General features: G+C 61.8%; 1 protein-coding gene across 4 annotated transcripts in view; it reads right to left on the reverse strand.

Annotated features, from left to right (window-relative positions):
* EPN1 (epsin 1) overlaps window positions 1-12,618 on the reverse strand; it is a 21,339-nt gene extending 8,721 nt beyond the window's left edge. For 2 of the 4 annotated variants that reach the window (XM_006901816.1, XM_006901815.1), the window contains exons 1-4: window positions 12,386-12,618; window positions 3,021-3,270; window positions 1,613-1,737; window positions 35-118 (exon numbers count right to left, since the gene is read on the reverse strand). In XM_006901816.1, the coding sequence (XP_006901878.1) occupies window positions 35-118; window positions 1,613-1,737; window positions 3,021-3,270; window positions 12,386-12,613 (687 nt within the window). In that variant the 5' untranslated portion in view covers window positions 12,614-12,618. Of the gene's footprint in view, window positions 1-34; window positions 119-809; window positions 885-1,612; window positions 1,738-3,020; window positions 3,271-12,385 lie in introns of all 4 variants that reach the window. The other 2 variants (XM_006901813.1, XM_006901814.1) reach the window with 2 other exon arrangements.
* Window positions 12,619-15,430: the final 2,812 nt, after the last annotated feature.

Here is a 15,430-nt window from a genome sequence, read left to right on the forward strand (position 1 = left end):
CTGACCCCTGGTCTCCAGTCCACTGCCCCCTCACCTCCTCCTGACCCCCGGTCTCCCGCTTGCTCTCCTCGATGGCCATCTGCAGCCTCAGGTCATCCCCACGACGAATCCGCTCCTCCTTTGGGGAACGAAGCAGGGGGCCAAGAGGGCACAGAGGTCAGGGATTGAGACCAACCCCCATGCTGCCCTAGGACCCTCTCTGATCTGACAGACGGTGACTGGAAATTAAAATGGGATGGGACGACACACGGAATAGGGAACGACCAGGCTCTGACGACGGGAAGATGAAGACTCATGGAGGTGCCATGCTAGGGGACAGTCCCGAGGGAGAGGGACGGGGCTAGGAAAGGTCGGGGAGGGGGACTGGACAAAGAGGACAAAGACCATCTCCGCACAGAGAGGGTGGGGCCTCAGGAGGGGAGGGTGGGGCCTCGGCAGGGTAGGGCGGAGACTTGTGGGGAGGGCGGGGCCTCAGAAGAGGAGAGTGGGAACTCGTGGGGAGGGAGGGGCCTCTGCAGGAGAGGGCGGGGCCTCAGGAGGGGAGGGCGGGGACTGGCGGAGAGGGCATGGTGTCACTGAGGAAGTGTGGGGCCTGGGGGGAGGACAAGGCCTGAGCTAGGGGGCCCAGGTCAGCATTCTGAGCAGGAGGCAGGGAGGACATGGCTTCAGCTGGAGCACCTGCTTGGCACACAGTCCCAGAGACACCAGAGTGTGCTGACGGGCCTGCGGCCGAGACCCAGAAAGGACAAGATGCAGGAGGAGCCCAGGGGTCTGTGGGTGCTCTGGGGAGGGGCAGGCGCTGCTCTGACCTTATCGTGCTCCTCTCGGCTCAAACTAAGGGCCAGCTGGAGCTGGACGTCATCCTCGGGGCCGCAGGACGGGGGCTGGGGGAGAGAGAGTGTGAGGGGGGCAGGGAGTGGGGGGCCGACAAGAGTCCAGATGAGGAGAGAGAGCGAGCAGGAGATAGAGAACACACGGGCACAAGGAGGGGGACAGAGATGGAGGGCGGGCAAGAGCAGGAAACGTTACATGAGGGGGCCGGAGAGAACCCCAGGTCAAGAGAGAGACACAGAGAGACTGGGGGTTTACGGGTGCCGAGAGGAGAGGAAGAGACAGGAGACAGTATGAGGGGAGCCCCAGAGGCAGGAGTCGTGAGAGCGAGCACACAGGAGAGAGAAAGTGAGCATGCGGGAGTCCCTGGGTCAACACCAGAGAGGGGACAAGGGTGGGGGGAGAGAGAGTGTGTGCGCGCGTGTGCATCCAGCACCTGGCAGAGGACAGCGCGGTCCAACAGGGAGAGTGGAGATGAGGAAATGGGCAGAGGGTCCCCACGTGTGCTGAGTGAGCCCCCAGACTGGCAGTGGGCTGTGACATCCAGAAAAGCAAGGACGGGAACCCTAGGGCATGTGGCAAAGGTGGAAGAGAGGGAGGAGGGGGAGGGGTAGGAGGAGGAGGAGGAGACAGGGAGAAGGAAAAGGAAGGGGGCGGAGGGAGAGGAGGAGGAGATAAAAGAGGAGGAGGAGGAGTGGAGGAAGGAGGGTGGCAGGACAGGAGGACAGAGGGCGTGGAGACGGATGGAGGGACAGCCCCAGCGCGCCCACCCGCCCGGTACCTGGTCAGCCTCCTCCTTGCTCATGGCCAAGGCCAGTTGCAGCTGCAGCTCCTCCTCCCCACTGCTCTGCGGCCACGCCTGCTCAGCCTCAGCTGGGGGCCCCGATGCCACGGCTGCCGACGAGGCTGAGGGTGGGGAGACAGTGAGCACAGGCCGAGGGGCCAGGGAGAACCACTGAGACCCAGACCCCTGAGGCGGCAGGGGAGGGGTCGGACAGGGAAGAGCAGTGAATCGCATCTGCCCTGTGCAACAAGACAGGACCAGTGTCCAGGGGACAGGAATATGCCGACAGAGCTGGAGGAGAGACGGGAGTGTGTCCACAGAGCTGGAGGGCACTACAGGGACCAGGACGTGGCCCCTCCTGAGGCTGGCCCAGAGCCTTCCTGCTGCCCACCCACCAGGGCTCCTAGCTGTTGAGAGCTAGTGTCCCCCAAAAGCCCAGACAGAGTCAAGGAGACCATGGGAGGAAGGGGCTACACCCAATCAGGAAGCTGAGAGGGTAGCTCTGTGGGAGGCATCCCCCCCACCACAGCCAGGCATGGCCCCGTGGTGAGGCACCCCTCGCAGCAAAGGATCCCCCGAGCACAGTGAGGAGGCCCCACCCCCACCCCTCCACCCCACCCCCGGCTGGGAGGCATCCACCTCAGACCACCTGCACCCTGGCCTGCATGGCCGACAGCAGTGCCAAGGTGCCCACTTAACACCTGTCAATGACCAGAGTACCCAGTCTCTGGTCAAGCCCATCGTTGGGAGCCACAGGCCCAAAGCAGCAGGGGGCAGACGGAGGAAGGAAGGAAGGGCCCACATGGGCCTGCAGCAGGGTCACAGGGAGGATGGCGCTGGAGGGAGGACGGGGCAGGCAGGTGGATAGGGAGGCAGGATGGGAAAGGGAGGATGGTGCTGGAAGGAAGGGTGGGAAGGGGGACAGCAAGTGAACAGGGGCAGGCAGAACGGGGGTGGCAGGAGAAAGGACAGAGACGACGGAGGACGGGGTGGGAAGAGGAAGAAAGGATGGGAGATGGGTGGAAGGGGCGGGAGGAAGGACAGGGACAGATGGACAGGGCGGGAGGGAGGACAGGGAACGATGCAAAGGGCGGGAGGTAGGACAGGTAGGTGGACAGGTGGATGGAAGACAGGTGGGAGGGAAGATGGGTGCAAGGACAGGTGGGCGGAAGGCCAGGGAAGGACGGGCAGGGCAAGAGGGAGGACGGCGGGCTGGAGCATGGAGGGCAGACAGGTGGGCAGCCAGGCGGGCAGGAGGATGGAGGGCAGGCGGGCGGGAGGGCAGGTAGGCCAGAGGATGGAGGACAGGCAGGTAGGCAGGAGGACAGGCGGGCGGGAGGGCAGACGGGCTTGGAGGATGGAGGGCAGGAGGGCAGGTGGGCGGGCAGGCGGGCGGGCAGCTCACCGGTGGCGGTCTGCGCCAGCTTCTCCTTGGTCTTGAGCGCGTGGGCGCGCTCCTCCCGCAGCCGGTCCTCGTCGCGCAGCAGGGCCACCAGCTGCTTGGCCTTCTCCCGCACGTTGACGCCCTGATCCTTGCCGTCGCGGTCCACGTACTGGAAGTCCTTGAGTGTCTGCACCGCATACATGTTCTCCTTGCACTGCTGAGACACGCGCTCTGAGCCCGTCTTGATGAGGTACTCCATCAGCGTCATGGCCTAGGGGACAGGCGTGCGCTCGGTTCAAGCCTCCACGCGGGGAAGGGGGACAGCCAGCACTTCAAATGTCCCAGCTGCTCCACAGGAGGCCACTTCTGCCTCTCAAGATTTACAGCCTCGGCGCCCCACAGGGTGGTTATGAACCAGATCCGACAGCAGAAGGGGGTGGGGGTGGGCAAGGCAACGTGCAGAGGGGTTAGCTGAACTGGAAAATGGGACCAGGGACAGAGACCGGGTGAGCACACGGTGTCACAGACGTTCCCAACGCTGTGTGGACGGGGGACAGATGGGGACTGAGCACAGTGGCACAGACGTTCCCATTTCCCATGAACTAACGGTGGTGGTCACAGGCATCCAGATGCCAACACCCCCCGATCAGGGAGGATGCGCGCGGCGTGAACAACTCTCAATTAAGCAAGTGGCCTTGCCACTCGAGCCCGGCCAGAGCCTGCACCGCTCCCCTAGAACAGAGATCTCATCACGACAGAGCAGGAACTCCGGAGGGCTGCAGTTAGAGCACTGGGGGGTTCACAGGCCCAGCAGACCCGGTTAGAGCACTGTGGGGTGCACAGGTCTGGCAGGGACCCGGTTAGAGCACTGTGGGGTGCACAGGACCTGGTTAGAGCACTGTGGGGCGCACAGGACCAGGTTAGAGCACTGTGGGGTGCACAGGCCAGACAGGGACCCAGTTAGAGCACTGTGGGGCGCAAAGGCCCAGCAGGGACCCGGTTAAGAGCACTGTGGGGCGCACAGGCCCGGCAGGGACCCGGTTAGAGCACTGTGGGGTGCACAGGCCAGACAGGGACCCGGTTAGAGCACTGTGGGGCGCACAGGCCAGACAGGGACCCAGTTAGAGCACTGTGGGGAGCACAGGCCCGGCAGGGACCCGGTTAGAGCACTGTGGGGTGCACAGGACCTGGTTAGAGCACTGTGAGGCGCACAGGACCTGGTTAGAGCACTGTGGGGTGCACAGGACCTGGTTAGAGCACTGTGAGGCGCACAGGACCTGGTTAGAGCACTGTGAGGCGCACAGGACCTGGTTAGAGCACTGTGAGGCGCACAGGACCTGGTTAGAGCACTGTGGGGCGCACAGGCCAGGCTGCTGTTTTCTGTTCAGTTTGAACATGGCAGCACTCTTCCCTGGAAAGGACCCTGGCAGTGGCCACTGCACCTTCCCTGCGCAATCGCACTGAAGGCGGGAGTGACGTGACGCGGTGGACGGGGCTGCTGACCCCGGCGGCCCGCTCCCTCGGAGGATGCGGCAGAAGAGCAGTTAGCGCACACAGGGCCCCCTGTGGCCACCTGACTGACAGGTCCACCGAGCTCGCTGAGCTCAGGAATGCGGGAGAAGTCTTGCAGGGTAGGACACTCAGGCGGCAGCGATTTAAGGCAAGGATGGTGGGAATGGACAGAGAAGGTCTGATGGACAGCGTCTGAGTGGACTCAACGTGACAAGGCGGGAGGTCAGAATCCACCCACTGCTCTGGAGGTGAAGGACGGGCCTCCTGGTCCCTGCAATTTTCAGCCTCAGGAAGCGGGCTGGAGGCTCGGCTGGGGTCGGTTCCGACCCACGGACACACGATCAACTCCTCAGCAGGAACTGCTCCAGAGTGTGTCTGTCTCTTGGACTTGTGACGGTGTGGAGTGAGTGTGCTGAGAGAGCTGGTCTTACGCCCAGTCTGCATCAGTGACACGGACCCACACACTCCCCTGCCCCCTCCGCCAGCGTGTGTATGGGGGGTCCTGCCATGGCCACTCTGCCTGGACCTCACGTCCAAAGAGAGGACGGGATGGAAGGAGGGACACAGGGACGGAGGGACGGGTCTCTCAGGGCAGCTCTGCTCTGCCTGGAGCTCAGTAGCCTTTCCAGAAGCACGCTGAGGTCACGACAGCTCCTCGCCGCAGGACGCAGCTGGACGCGGCCGAGGCCAGCAGGCAGGGCGACCTCATCCCTATCAGTCAGTGTGTAACTCGCCCGGGGGGTGCGGGGTGATAGCAAGCGAGGAGTAAAGTCACGTGTGGATCATATGAGCAGACCTGCGGGCTGGGCCGAGGGTCCCGTGGGCACTGTGCTTACTCCACGACAACGCACGGCGACCTCTCAACAGACGAGAGCCCGGCCGATCCCGCGCCAGCCTCAGCGCCCCGTACCAGCCTGGTCATCTCTGCCACGCTCAAGGCCAATGCCGCAGCCACTGCGTCAGTCAGTCTGGTCAACGGCCGGCTTCTCCTTCACCGATCCTCTACCTTCCCCCAGCACACTATCTCCTTCCAAGGACTGGTCCCTCCAGAAAAGACGGAACCCCTACAACAGGCTAGCAGGGCAGCTCCACCGGCCTCCAGGCTCCCTAGAGCGGGGCGATGGAACCACCTGGAACGCGCGTCCAACGTGATGGGACGACAGACCTGCAAAGAGATCCATCCTGGGAGGACAGAGGACGGCGTGCCGACTATGTGCACAGCTCTTCCCACCCCCTCCCTGTGATTCTGTTTTCCATTCATCCTTCCTGCCTTCTGTCTGGGCAGACACTGCCACCTTAGATGGTTGACTGTTAAACCAATCACTTTCAAAAAATGACATAAAAAAATAAAATACACATACACAAGTATGTATACATATACACATACAACATATATGCGTGTGTGTGTGTGTGTACGTATATACATACATATGCTTTTTAATTATGAGTTTTAAGACAGTTTACAGAAAAGTTAGATTTAAGCCAATCACTTGTGAGACCCACACCACCTCCAAAGGAAGCAAGAGAGACAGATGCCACCTGAAGGAAGCCAGGACCAGGAGACAGAGGTCCTGGACCGCCCCTCAGTCATCACCCGGAACCTGAACGGGAACTCTGCTCCCAGAGGCCTCCACCCCTGGTCCAGCAGCACAGAGGAAGGCAGACCACCCTGCACGTGTGCTCAGTCACCCCCCATCACGGGGCAGATGCGAGCTGTGCTGGGGGCACCGAGAGCCACGGCGCCCCCGGCTCAGGCGACTCATGGCTGACGGCAAAGCCGTGAGCAGCTTTCGCGTCCCAGGGCCTTCTGGACTTTGGCACCACAGCCAGAAGCCAGGCCTCGGAAGTCACCGCAGCGCTCACCGACAGCAGAAAGCAACAAAGAACCCTGAGGGCCCCGAGGCTCCACTCCCCGTCATCTGACGGCCTGGAAGGTGATCAGAGTCCCAGGGAGAGGCACGCTCCTCAGAAAATGCGACTCTGTGAGAGCCAAAGGGCAGCACGGCCCTGGGAGGAGGCTCAGGAGGCCAGAGGGGCCAGCGCAGAATGAAGAGTGGAAAAAGGCCACCCCGGGGTCAAGAGGGAAGAGCGCTGTGACCCGGTGTGGACGGCAGCCACCCCGCAAATCAGTGTGGAGGGTGCTGAACGGTAAACCAACACGCTGTCAATTCTCACCCCACGGGAAACAGGACGGTAACTCCCAGGCAGGGACACCACACGGCAATGCGACGAGAAAAGCCACCACGCAGACCCAGGAACCTCCCTGTCAGGGTCACGGGCACCAGTGGGCACAATCGCCAGGCGACAGAGGCTACCCAGCGTCCAGCCACACCAAGCAGACGGGCAGACACGCTGTCGGCCTGCTCTCTGCACACCAGAGCTCCGGTGGCTCCGGGAAGGCCAGCAGTTCAAGCCCACCAGCTGGTTCTCCGCCTTGACAGGGACTGCCGTGAGGTGCCCTGGGCTCGAGTCTTGCTCTGACAGATCGGAACCCTGTCCTACCCTGTGCCATCTTCACCAGCTGACAGGCTCACATCCAGGGCTGCGGTCACTGCATCCCTCCAGCTGGCCGCGGGGCTGCCTCTTTCCCTGACCGTCCAGCTCTCCAAGCATGATGGCCCTCTCCAAGGACAGGCCCCTCATGACAACGTGTCCACTGTATGAGACAAAGCTTCGTCATGTTCGCCTCCAAGGAGCACTCTGGCCGCGCGCTCGCTCGCTCTCTCTCTCTCTCTTCTCTCTTCTCTCTCTCTCTCTTCTCTTCTCTCTCTCTCTCTCCAAGACGCATCGGTCTGGTTTTTCAGCAGTTCCCGGGACGTTCAGTCCTCTTCTCCAGCACCACAGTTCAAAACCATCGGTTCTCGTTCTGCTGTCTGGACTCATTACCCAGCTCTCAGATGGACAGCAAGGCACTGAAAAGCCCACGGCTTGGACCAGGCACACCTTAGTCCAGAGTGCCACCACTGCTCTTCAGCACGCTGAAGAGGTCCCTAACTCCAAACTTCCCCAGCGCAATGTCTTTTCATCTCCCGACAGCTGGTACCAAGACAGCGGACTGTGAACCCAAGTAAATGACAATCACTGACAGCTTCAACCTTCCCTCTGGCACGGCGCTGCCTACTGGCTCAGCGGTGAGGACTGCTGTCTTCCTGAGGCTGGGCTGTAGTCCATACTGAAGGCTGCAGTCCTTGCTCTTCTGCAGCGTCTCAGACTCTCACCTCCAGCAAACGAGGTGCAGTATCTCTGCGATGCAGACCGCCGAGGAGTCTTCCTCTGATCCTCTTGGAGGATGTGTTTAGGGTAACGATCCTGTGAACAGATCTGAACCCTGCTCTATCCCGGGCCATCCTTATCACCTGTGACATCCGAGTCTGTTATCAAAGTCTCTGTGTCAGTTCATCTCGAGGGTTTTCTTCTTGCCCTTTTCAAGGAACAGCCCCTCCTAACAACGTGTCCACGTATGTGAGATAACGCCTCACTGTCCCTGCCTCGAAGGAGAACTGTGGCCGCACTCTCTCCAGGACACACGTGCCTGTTCTCATGGCTGTCCAGGGGCCAGTCAGTCCCGTCCTCCAACAACACAGCTGAAAGGCCTCTGTCGGCCTGCATCAAGGGCAAACTCTCACACTCACAGCAAGTGACTCTAAAAGCCCATGTCTCCACACTGACATCAGTGGACATGGAGAGGTCCCTGACAGAAAAATTTCCCAATGCAATAAATCTTTTGATCCCCTCAATGCTGGGACCACAGGTGTTAAGTGGGGATCCAAAATGTAACTGTTAGGGGAGCTCTGGTGGCCTAGTGGCAAGAAGCTGCAACTACAATCCCAGAGGTGCATGGTTCGAATCCACCAGATGCTCTGCTGGGGAAGGAGGGACAATCTCCTCCTGTACCAGTCAGATCTGATGTGACGGTACAGGCACACAAAAATAATAAAATAAAATAAATTTAAAAAAAACCAAAATGTAACTGTTGACAACGTCAATCTTATCTCCAAGTACCACAATGTTGCTTACGGTGAAGATTTCTGGCTTCCCGACGTGGGGACCCACGTGGAAGGCCGGACGTAGTCTCTGATGCTCTGCAGCGAGCGCTTCCAGTCCTCCTCACTTTCAGCAAGCCGGGTGGCCTCAACGTGCATTATGAGCGTTGCTGAGGAATCTTCCTTCAACTCTGATGCTGCATTCTTCTTCGTGAAGTCCGGCCTGTCCAACGGTGTGCTCAGCATACGAATGAACAGGTATGCAGAAAGGACACAGCCCCGCCGCACACCGTTCTGATCGTCAACCACGGGGCCTTCTTCTCTGGTCGGACAACGACTGCTTAGTCTCCAAGCAGGATCCCTGTGCGCGGGATGAGATGTTCTAGAATTCCCACTCCGCTCAACATTAGCCATCGTTTGTCCTGATCCACAGTCCAGTGGCTTTGCACAGTCAGGAAAAAGAAGGAAAGAAAGCCAAGCCACACACAGACCTCCTTCTGGGACTCTCTGCGCCACCAGGCAGTTCCGCTCGGTCGTCTGAGTCAATCAGCATCAACTCCACAGAGACAGCTTTGGTCTGACTTTGTTCTGTTTAACTCCAACGCTTGGGTTCACGGCCCTTCACTAACCCAGTGTGGTCAGTCGGCTCTGGCCCACGGCTGCCCTCCGCCGGGCCTCCGCCGGGCCTCCCCAGCCATCAGCTGTGGCCCACGGCTGCCCTCCGCCAGGCCTCCGCTGGGTCTCCCCGCAGCTGCCCTCCGCCGGACCTCCCTGGCCGCCGGCTCTATTCCACGGCTGCCCTCCGCCAGGTCTCCGCCGGGTCTCCCCCAGCCGTCAGCTGTGACCCACGGCTGCCCTCCGCCAGGCCTCCCTGGCCGTCGGCTCTGTTCCACGGCTGCCCTCCGCCGGGTCTCCCCAGCCGTCAGCTGTGGCCCACGGCTGCCCTCCGCCGGGCCTCCCTGGCCGTCAGCTCTGACCCACGGCTGCCCTCCGCCGGACCTCCCTGGCCGCCGGCTCTGTTCCACGGCTGCCCTCCGCCAGGTCTCCGCCGGGTCTCCCCCAGCCATCAGCTGTGGCCCACGGCTGCCCTCCGCCGGGCCTCCCTGGCCGTCGGCTCTGTTCCACGGCTGCCCTCTCCCCGGCCGTCCTATCCTCAGGAGGTGCTGACCTTTCAGTCAGCGTGCTGATGCGGCATAGGACACGTCACCAGGGTTTCGCAAACGCCAGGAACTTGTGACAGCGGCAGTTTCAGGAAGAGTGTGAATAATCTGGTGGGCCACCTCCCTCGCTGCCCTGGCGTCAGAACTGACTCACAGCGGGCCCTCCGCGGGGTTTCCAAGGCCATAAACCACACAGGTCGCCCTCCTCTCTCCCCTAGGGCTGCGGGTGGGTTCCAGTGCCAGCGAGCCGTGGCCTCTGGGTCAGCAGTGCAATTCCCAAGGTGCCAGGCCACAAGAAAACTCAATGAGAAGGTCCAAGCGGCCTCTGCCAGCCCAGGGGACCAACGAAGACGCAGCGTGCGGCCACCTCGCTGGAGGGCACTCCCCGCTCTCCAACAGCGCCCTCCACCCCGGATCTCTAGTGGGTACTGACCAGGTCTTTTCCTTTCCACAACAGTCCGAGGGAGCCCCTCTCAGGCCTGACCGGTGCCCCAGCGGGCATGAAGACCGACAGCACCGTGCTGACAAAGCCACAGAAACCAAACCTCACCAGGCAGGGATCGAAGGGAGCGGCTTTCACCGAGTCCCCGCGGACGGTGGCACGGTCACGGGGGAAAGCAGGTGGGGACAGCCTGCACGACGGGCAATGCAACCCGCCGCCCACAGACCAGCCGCCCAGACACAACCACAAGGGCTGCACCTGCCCGAGAAGAAAGCTCCAAACGCAGGAAAGGAAAGGCTGCCATCCACGGCAGAGACATGAGCTGTGTGACCAGAGGACCCACACACCCGATCCACCCACCCCAGTACCCACACACTGACGACAACACACACACCCCAGGATCACCCCGCTGGACGGACGGTAATCACTGAACTGGTGGGGACACAGTCATATGCACACTTGAAAAACAGAAAAGGTCATTTAAAAAACATTTAAGTTAAAAATATAAGAACTTTTTAAGTTAAGCAGTAGAAGATAAAAATTATGTTTAAATTAAAAAAAAGTTCTAGGGAGCTCTGGTGGCCTAGGGGCAAGAAGCTGCACTGCAATCCCTGAGGTGCGCGGTTCAAACCCACCAGATGCGCCACTAGAGAAGGAGCGGTCATCTCCTCCTGTACCAGTCAGGTACACACGCAAAAAAGAATAAAATTTTTTAAAAAAAGTTCTGTTGTCGTCAAAATAATCTCGTGACCAGGGAAGCACACAGTCCCTAAACCGAGCAGGCACTCTCACTCAAAGTGCAGTACCTGACCCGAGACGGACCTGAGACAGAAGATCTGTTGGGAAGGACAGACAGGAACAGGAAAGCCAGGCCAGGAGCGAGCCGAGTGCAGTCACACGGAGGCTGCAGCCCACGGCTCAGTGCTGAATGGAGAGCCCTTCATGCTGACCTTCTGCAATCAAGGCCCTCAACTCCCAAGAGCACCGAGGTCTGCGTCACACCTGCCTTCCGGGGCGCCCTATCCACCGGAGCCAGGCTTCCCTGTCAATGCCCCGCGTGTGGGCTTCAACCCTGTCCTAACACTCCTGACCCCCGACGTGAGTAGGCCTCCTGCACAGATCCCAGCCCCGGGAACCTGCGGGCAGCCTGCGGGCAGCCCCACCGTGAACCAACATAAGGGCAGAGTCGTCCACCTGGTGGGGAAAGGCCAGCAGAGAAGCCAAGGCCGCCATGGAAGGGAGCAAGACCAGACTGCGTCCTCCCAAGTCTGTGCCCCACGGCCAGGCCACAGGCTCAGCGCTGTCTCCACCCACGGTCCGTGACGGAGGAAGTCACGCTGTGCTGTGAGCCTTCCCTGTGGCACTGCCACAGCCACGCAGCAGCCGCTCCCCACAGGCCCCCACAGGCCCCCCAGGTCCAGGCTGCAGTGAGTCAAAGACACGCAAGTCAAAGCAGGACTCAGGCGCACCAACAGCACGGAGCGGGGCGTGTCCCCTGGACCCCGAGTCTCTGCACTGAGAGGCTCCCAGACCCAGGGGAGGGGGAGGCCAAGGTGGGGACAGGCCGTCAGGCACCACGCCCTCCCACACAGGTAACACACCTCAGTCTCACGGCAACACACCTAACCCCTAAGCGCAGAACTTTCCCAAGAGTCTCCATGTGAAAACAAGGGGGAGGCGGCCGGGGCTCCTGCATACAAACACATCAGGCTTCTCGGGACTGGGGAGGCCCAACCCTAACCTTCATCCTGCTCTAGAGGTTCCCGACCCTTAACCTAAGCCCAGGGCCACCCTCTCTCCCGAGCCGCCCACCTACCCTAAAGCCACGCTGAATAACCTTAACACAAGCTCTGAGCCTTCCTCTAACCCTTCCCTCGACCATAACCCTGAGGCCACCCCAGTCCTAACCCTCACCCCAACCAAGGGACACTCCAACTCGAAACCTAACCCTCCCCTAGGTCACCTCCCCACTAACTGGACCCTCCCCTAGGTCACCTCCCCACTAACTCTAACCCTCCCTCCAGCACCAGTACTAACCAGAATTCTGACCAGGACTGCTCACAACCCCCTCACCTGACCACTCATCTGCTAGCCCAGGCTGGTATGTGAGTGACCAGGGCACTGGACAAGGGGATCGCCCAGGGGCAGGGAGCCCAGGGTGGAGGGACCCCAGGAGGGGAAATGGAGGAGGGCAGGGGCCGCAGCCGAGGGACCACGGCAGGCAGGGACCCCCGGGCGAGGGACTCCACGGCAGGGGACCCCACGTGGGGACCAGGTAGCGGGCCGCACCTTGTAGACGTGCCTCCAGTTCTTGCCGTGGTCGTTGAGCCGCTTCCAGATCATGCTCATAATCTCGGAGAAGGCGACCACGTTGTAGGTGAGGTCCGCGATCTCGGACATGAGGGAGCTGGACGGGCCCCAGGGGTCGTTGCTGGTGGCCTCGCGCACCTTGATCTCCGCCTCGGAGTAGTTGTGGACGATGTTCTTCATCTGGCGCCGCAGTGACGAGGTCGACATGGTGCCTGTGGTGGGAGCGGGGTGGGGGGACAGGCCCCCGTGACGAGAGCGCTAGGAGGGTTGGCTGGAGGCAGGCGGGCGGGTCAGCACATCTGGGGGAGAGGAGAGGAGAGGAAGGCTTGGACACAGTCGGCGAGTGGAGGATGCCTGGCTAACCTCGCCTGCAAGCGCCCTTTCCACCTCTCAGTTCCTCAAACTCGGGGCTCCTTCCCTTTCTGGAGGCCTGTGAGTGGACGTCTGTGGCCGGGAGGCGGCCAGGCACCCCTGCGGCACCCAGGGGGGGGCCGCTGGACTTGCACGCGTCAGTCTTTTTCTCTGTGAAGCGGGGTGGCTGGGGCACTGGAGGTGGCAGCTCAGGGCAGACTCATGCATCCTGCCCTGGGGCCTCTCCTTCTCACACTGGGGGGCCCTGGCCAGGCACCGCTTGGTCTGCGGCTCTTAGGGCCTCTCTGCTGAAACCCCCTGTCCCCGCCCCAGTGTCTCCCCGGCTCCCTGCTGTGTCTCTGCCCATCTCGCCCTCACACCTCAGGGACCTGGCTCCGCAGTGCCCATGACTGGAGGCGAGTAGAGTGCCCTACAGGGCTGAGTGACCATCGGCCAGTGGAGGCCAGAAGGGTCAGCAGGTGGGCAGGCAGGCAGGCAGGGGCTCGGGGCCCAGGTAGAGGCAGCCAGGCAGCACCGGGCAGGGCCGGGCAGAGGCCAGGGAAGGCCTGAGGAATGCTGTGTCCCCGGGGCGGGCAGGAGATAAGGAGAGGTGTAGGAGATAAGGAGAGGTGTGTGCCAGCCCACCAGGGCCTTATCTCCCCAGGACACACGGTGCTGGGCTCGGCCAAGGTCACAGCAGGAATGCCACCCAGCAGCCCGCAGCCACGGACTGGCAAAGTCGGGGGAAGGTTCAGTGAAAGGAGCCCTGGCGACGCGGGGTTAAGCTGTCAGCTAACCAGAAGGCGAGTGGTTCGAACCCACCAGGTGCCCTGCCTTGCACAGACCTCTTCTTAAAAAGCAAGCCTGCTGCCCTCGCCCGGCTCTGCCGGAGCATCTAACCCTCTCCGCGCGGAGGCTGCCTTTGGGCAACTGGGCAGTGTGACCTCGGTCAGCAGCCCAGCACCAGAGCTCCTCTCAGCCAAGGCTCAGTCCTGGGAACCACAGCCCGCTGCCACTCTGCGACTCAACACCCATCAATCCCACGGGACAGGCTTCGGCAGAGCCGCCAAGCTATGACGGACTAGAGAACAAGGCCTGACGGCACACACAGCAGGCGGACCGTCCAGCAGCGGGCCCCTGGAGGCTAACCCTGGCCCACGGAGACCACCGCCACAGGCTTTCCTGCCTGTCACATCTGTGTCCACAGACTGGCAGGTCTTTCTTGCAACTAAGAGTTTAAGCACTGCGCCACCAGGGCTCCCTCCATAAGAGCAGTAACAACAAAAATAAAAGCCAAGCTCACAGCCACCTGACGGCTCAGAGCTGACCTGCACAGAGCAGGGCGTCCAGCCCGTCGTCCCGCCCGGAGGGGCTGGTGGACGCGAGCTGGGGGGGCCCTGGCTGGTTTACCCACCTTGCCGCCACCCTCTGCCCCGTGCCTGGCATCGCACACATCTTTCTCCAAGAGAGCAGTTGGTGGGTTCAAACTGCTGCCCCTGTAGTCAGAAGCCAAGCGCTGAAGCCCTGCACCACCAGGCCACGCAATGACAACCATCAGAAACCCAGTCCCCTGTCAAGGCGCCCCCGACCCCGGAGGCCCCACAGAGCAGAGCGGAGCTGCCCCTGGGGGTTTCAAGGCTGTCACCCTCCACCCAAGCAGGAGGAGCCGGTGGGTCTGAACTGCTGGCTCAGGCACAGCTTTGACCACTCAGCTTTGACCGCTGGGGCACCTTTCAAGTGGGCTGGCAAGCCCGTGTGACTCGGACACTTTCTCACACGCCAGCGAGCCCGGCCAGCTCCCGCCGTCCTCCACCAGCTGCCCGGTTCAGGGAGGACCCGGCAGGGACGGCCCTGCCCGGGCAGACGCGCCATCCCCACCTGCCTGGCTGCACTCCACAGCAGGTTCCAGGGCGGCCCCCCAATTGCTTCAGACCGGGGTGACCCTCGAGGGCACAGCGGAACTGTCCCTCGGTTCCCAAGGCTGTCAGGCTCCGTAGGAGCACACCGCCCCTGGTGGATCCGAACCGCTGACCTCCAAATAGCAGAGAGGGAACAGCCAGCACCCAAGACGGGTCAGATGCACAGAGTAAGGGTGAGTGACAAAGGTCGGAGAGGAGAGGGAGGACAGGAAAGCAGCAGAGAGACAGACATGACAAGGCGGGTCAATGATGCTGTCAGAGAAAAGCAGGGAGGCCGGGGCGCGAGCAGAGACCCTAGGACAGAAGGGCGGTGGCCTTGGAGGGACAAGTGCAGGGGCTAACGGGCCAGACGGGGGCTGGACAAGCAAGGCGTCTATGTGCAAGGGCCAGCCACAAGGCCACTCCTGGAGGGGAGTAGGGACCAGCACTCCAGGGTTCTCCGGTGGACTCCAGAGTGTTCCCTGGACTCCAGGGCTCCGCCATGGACTCAGGACTCCCCCGTGGAATCCAGAGTTCCCTTGTGGACTCCAGGGCACGCTGGTGGACTCCAGGGTCCCCCCATGGACTCCAGGGTCCCCCCATGGACTCCAGGGCACGCTGGTGGACTCCAGGGCTCCCTGTGGACTCCAGGGTCCCCCCATGGACTCCAGGGTCCCCCATGGACTCCAGGGCTCCCCGTGGACTCCAGGGCCCCCCCATGGACTCCAGAGCTCCCCATGGACTCCAAGGCTCCCCGTGGACTCCAGGCACCCCC

This window comes from Elephantulus edwardii, unplaced genomic scaffold (assembly GCF_000299155.1).
Source record: "Elephantulus edwardii isolate Elephantulus edwardi_28Jun2011 unplaced genomic scaffold, EleEdw1.0 scaffold00348, whole genome shotgun sequence".
Classification (NCBI taxonomy): domain Eukaryota; kingdom Metazoa; phylum Chordata; class Mammalia; order Macroscelidea; family Macroscelididae; genus Elephantulus; species Elephantulus edwardii.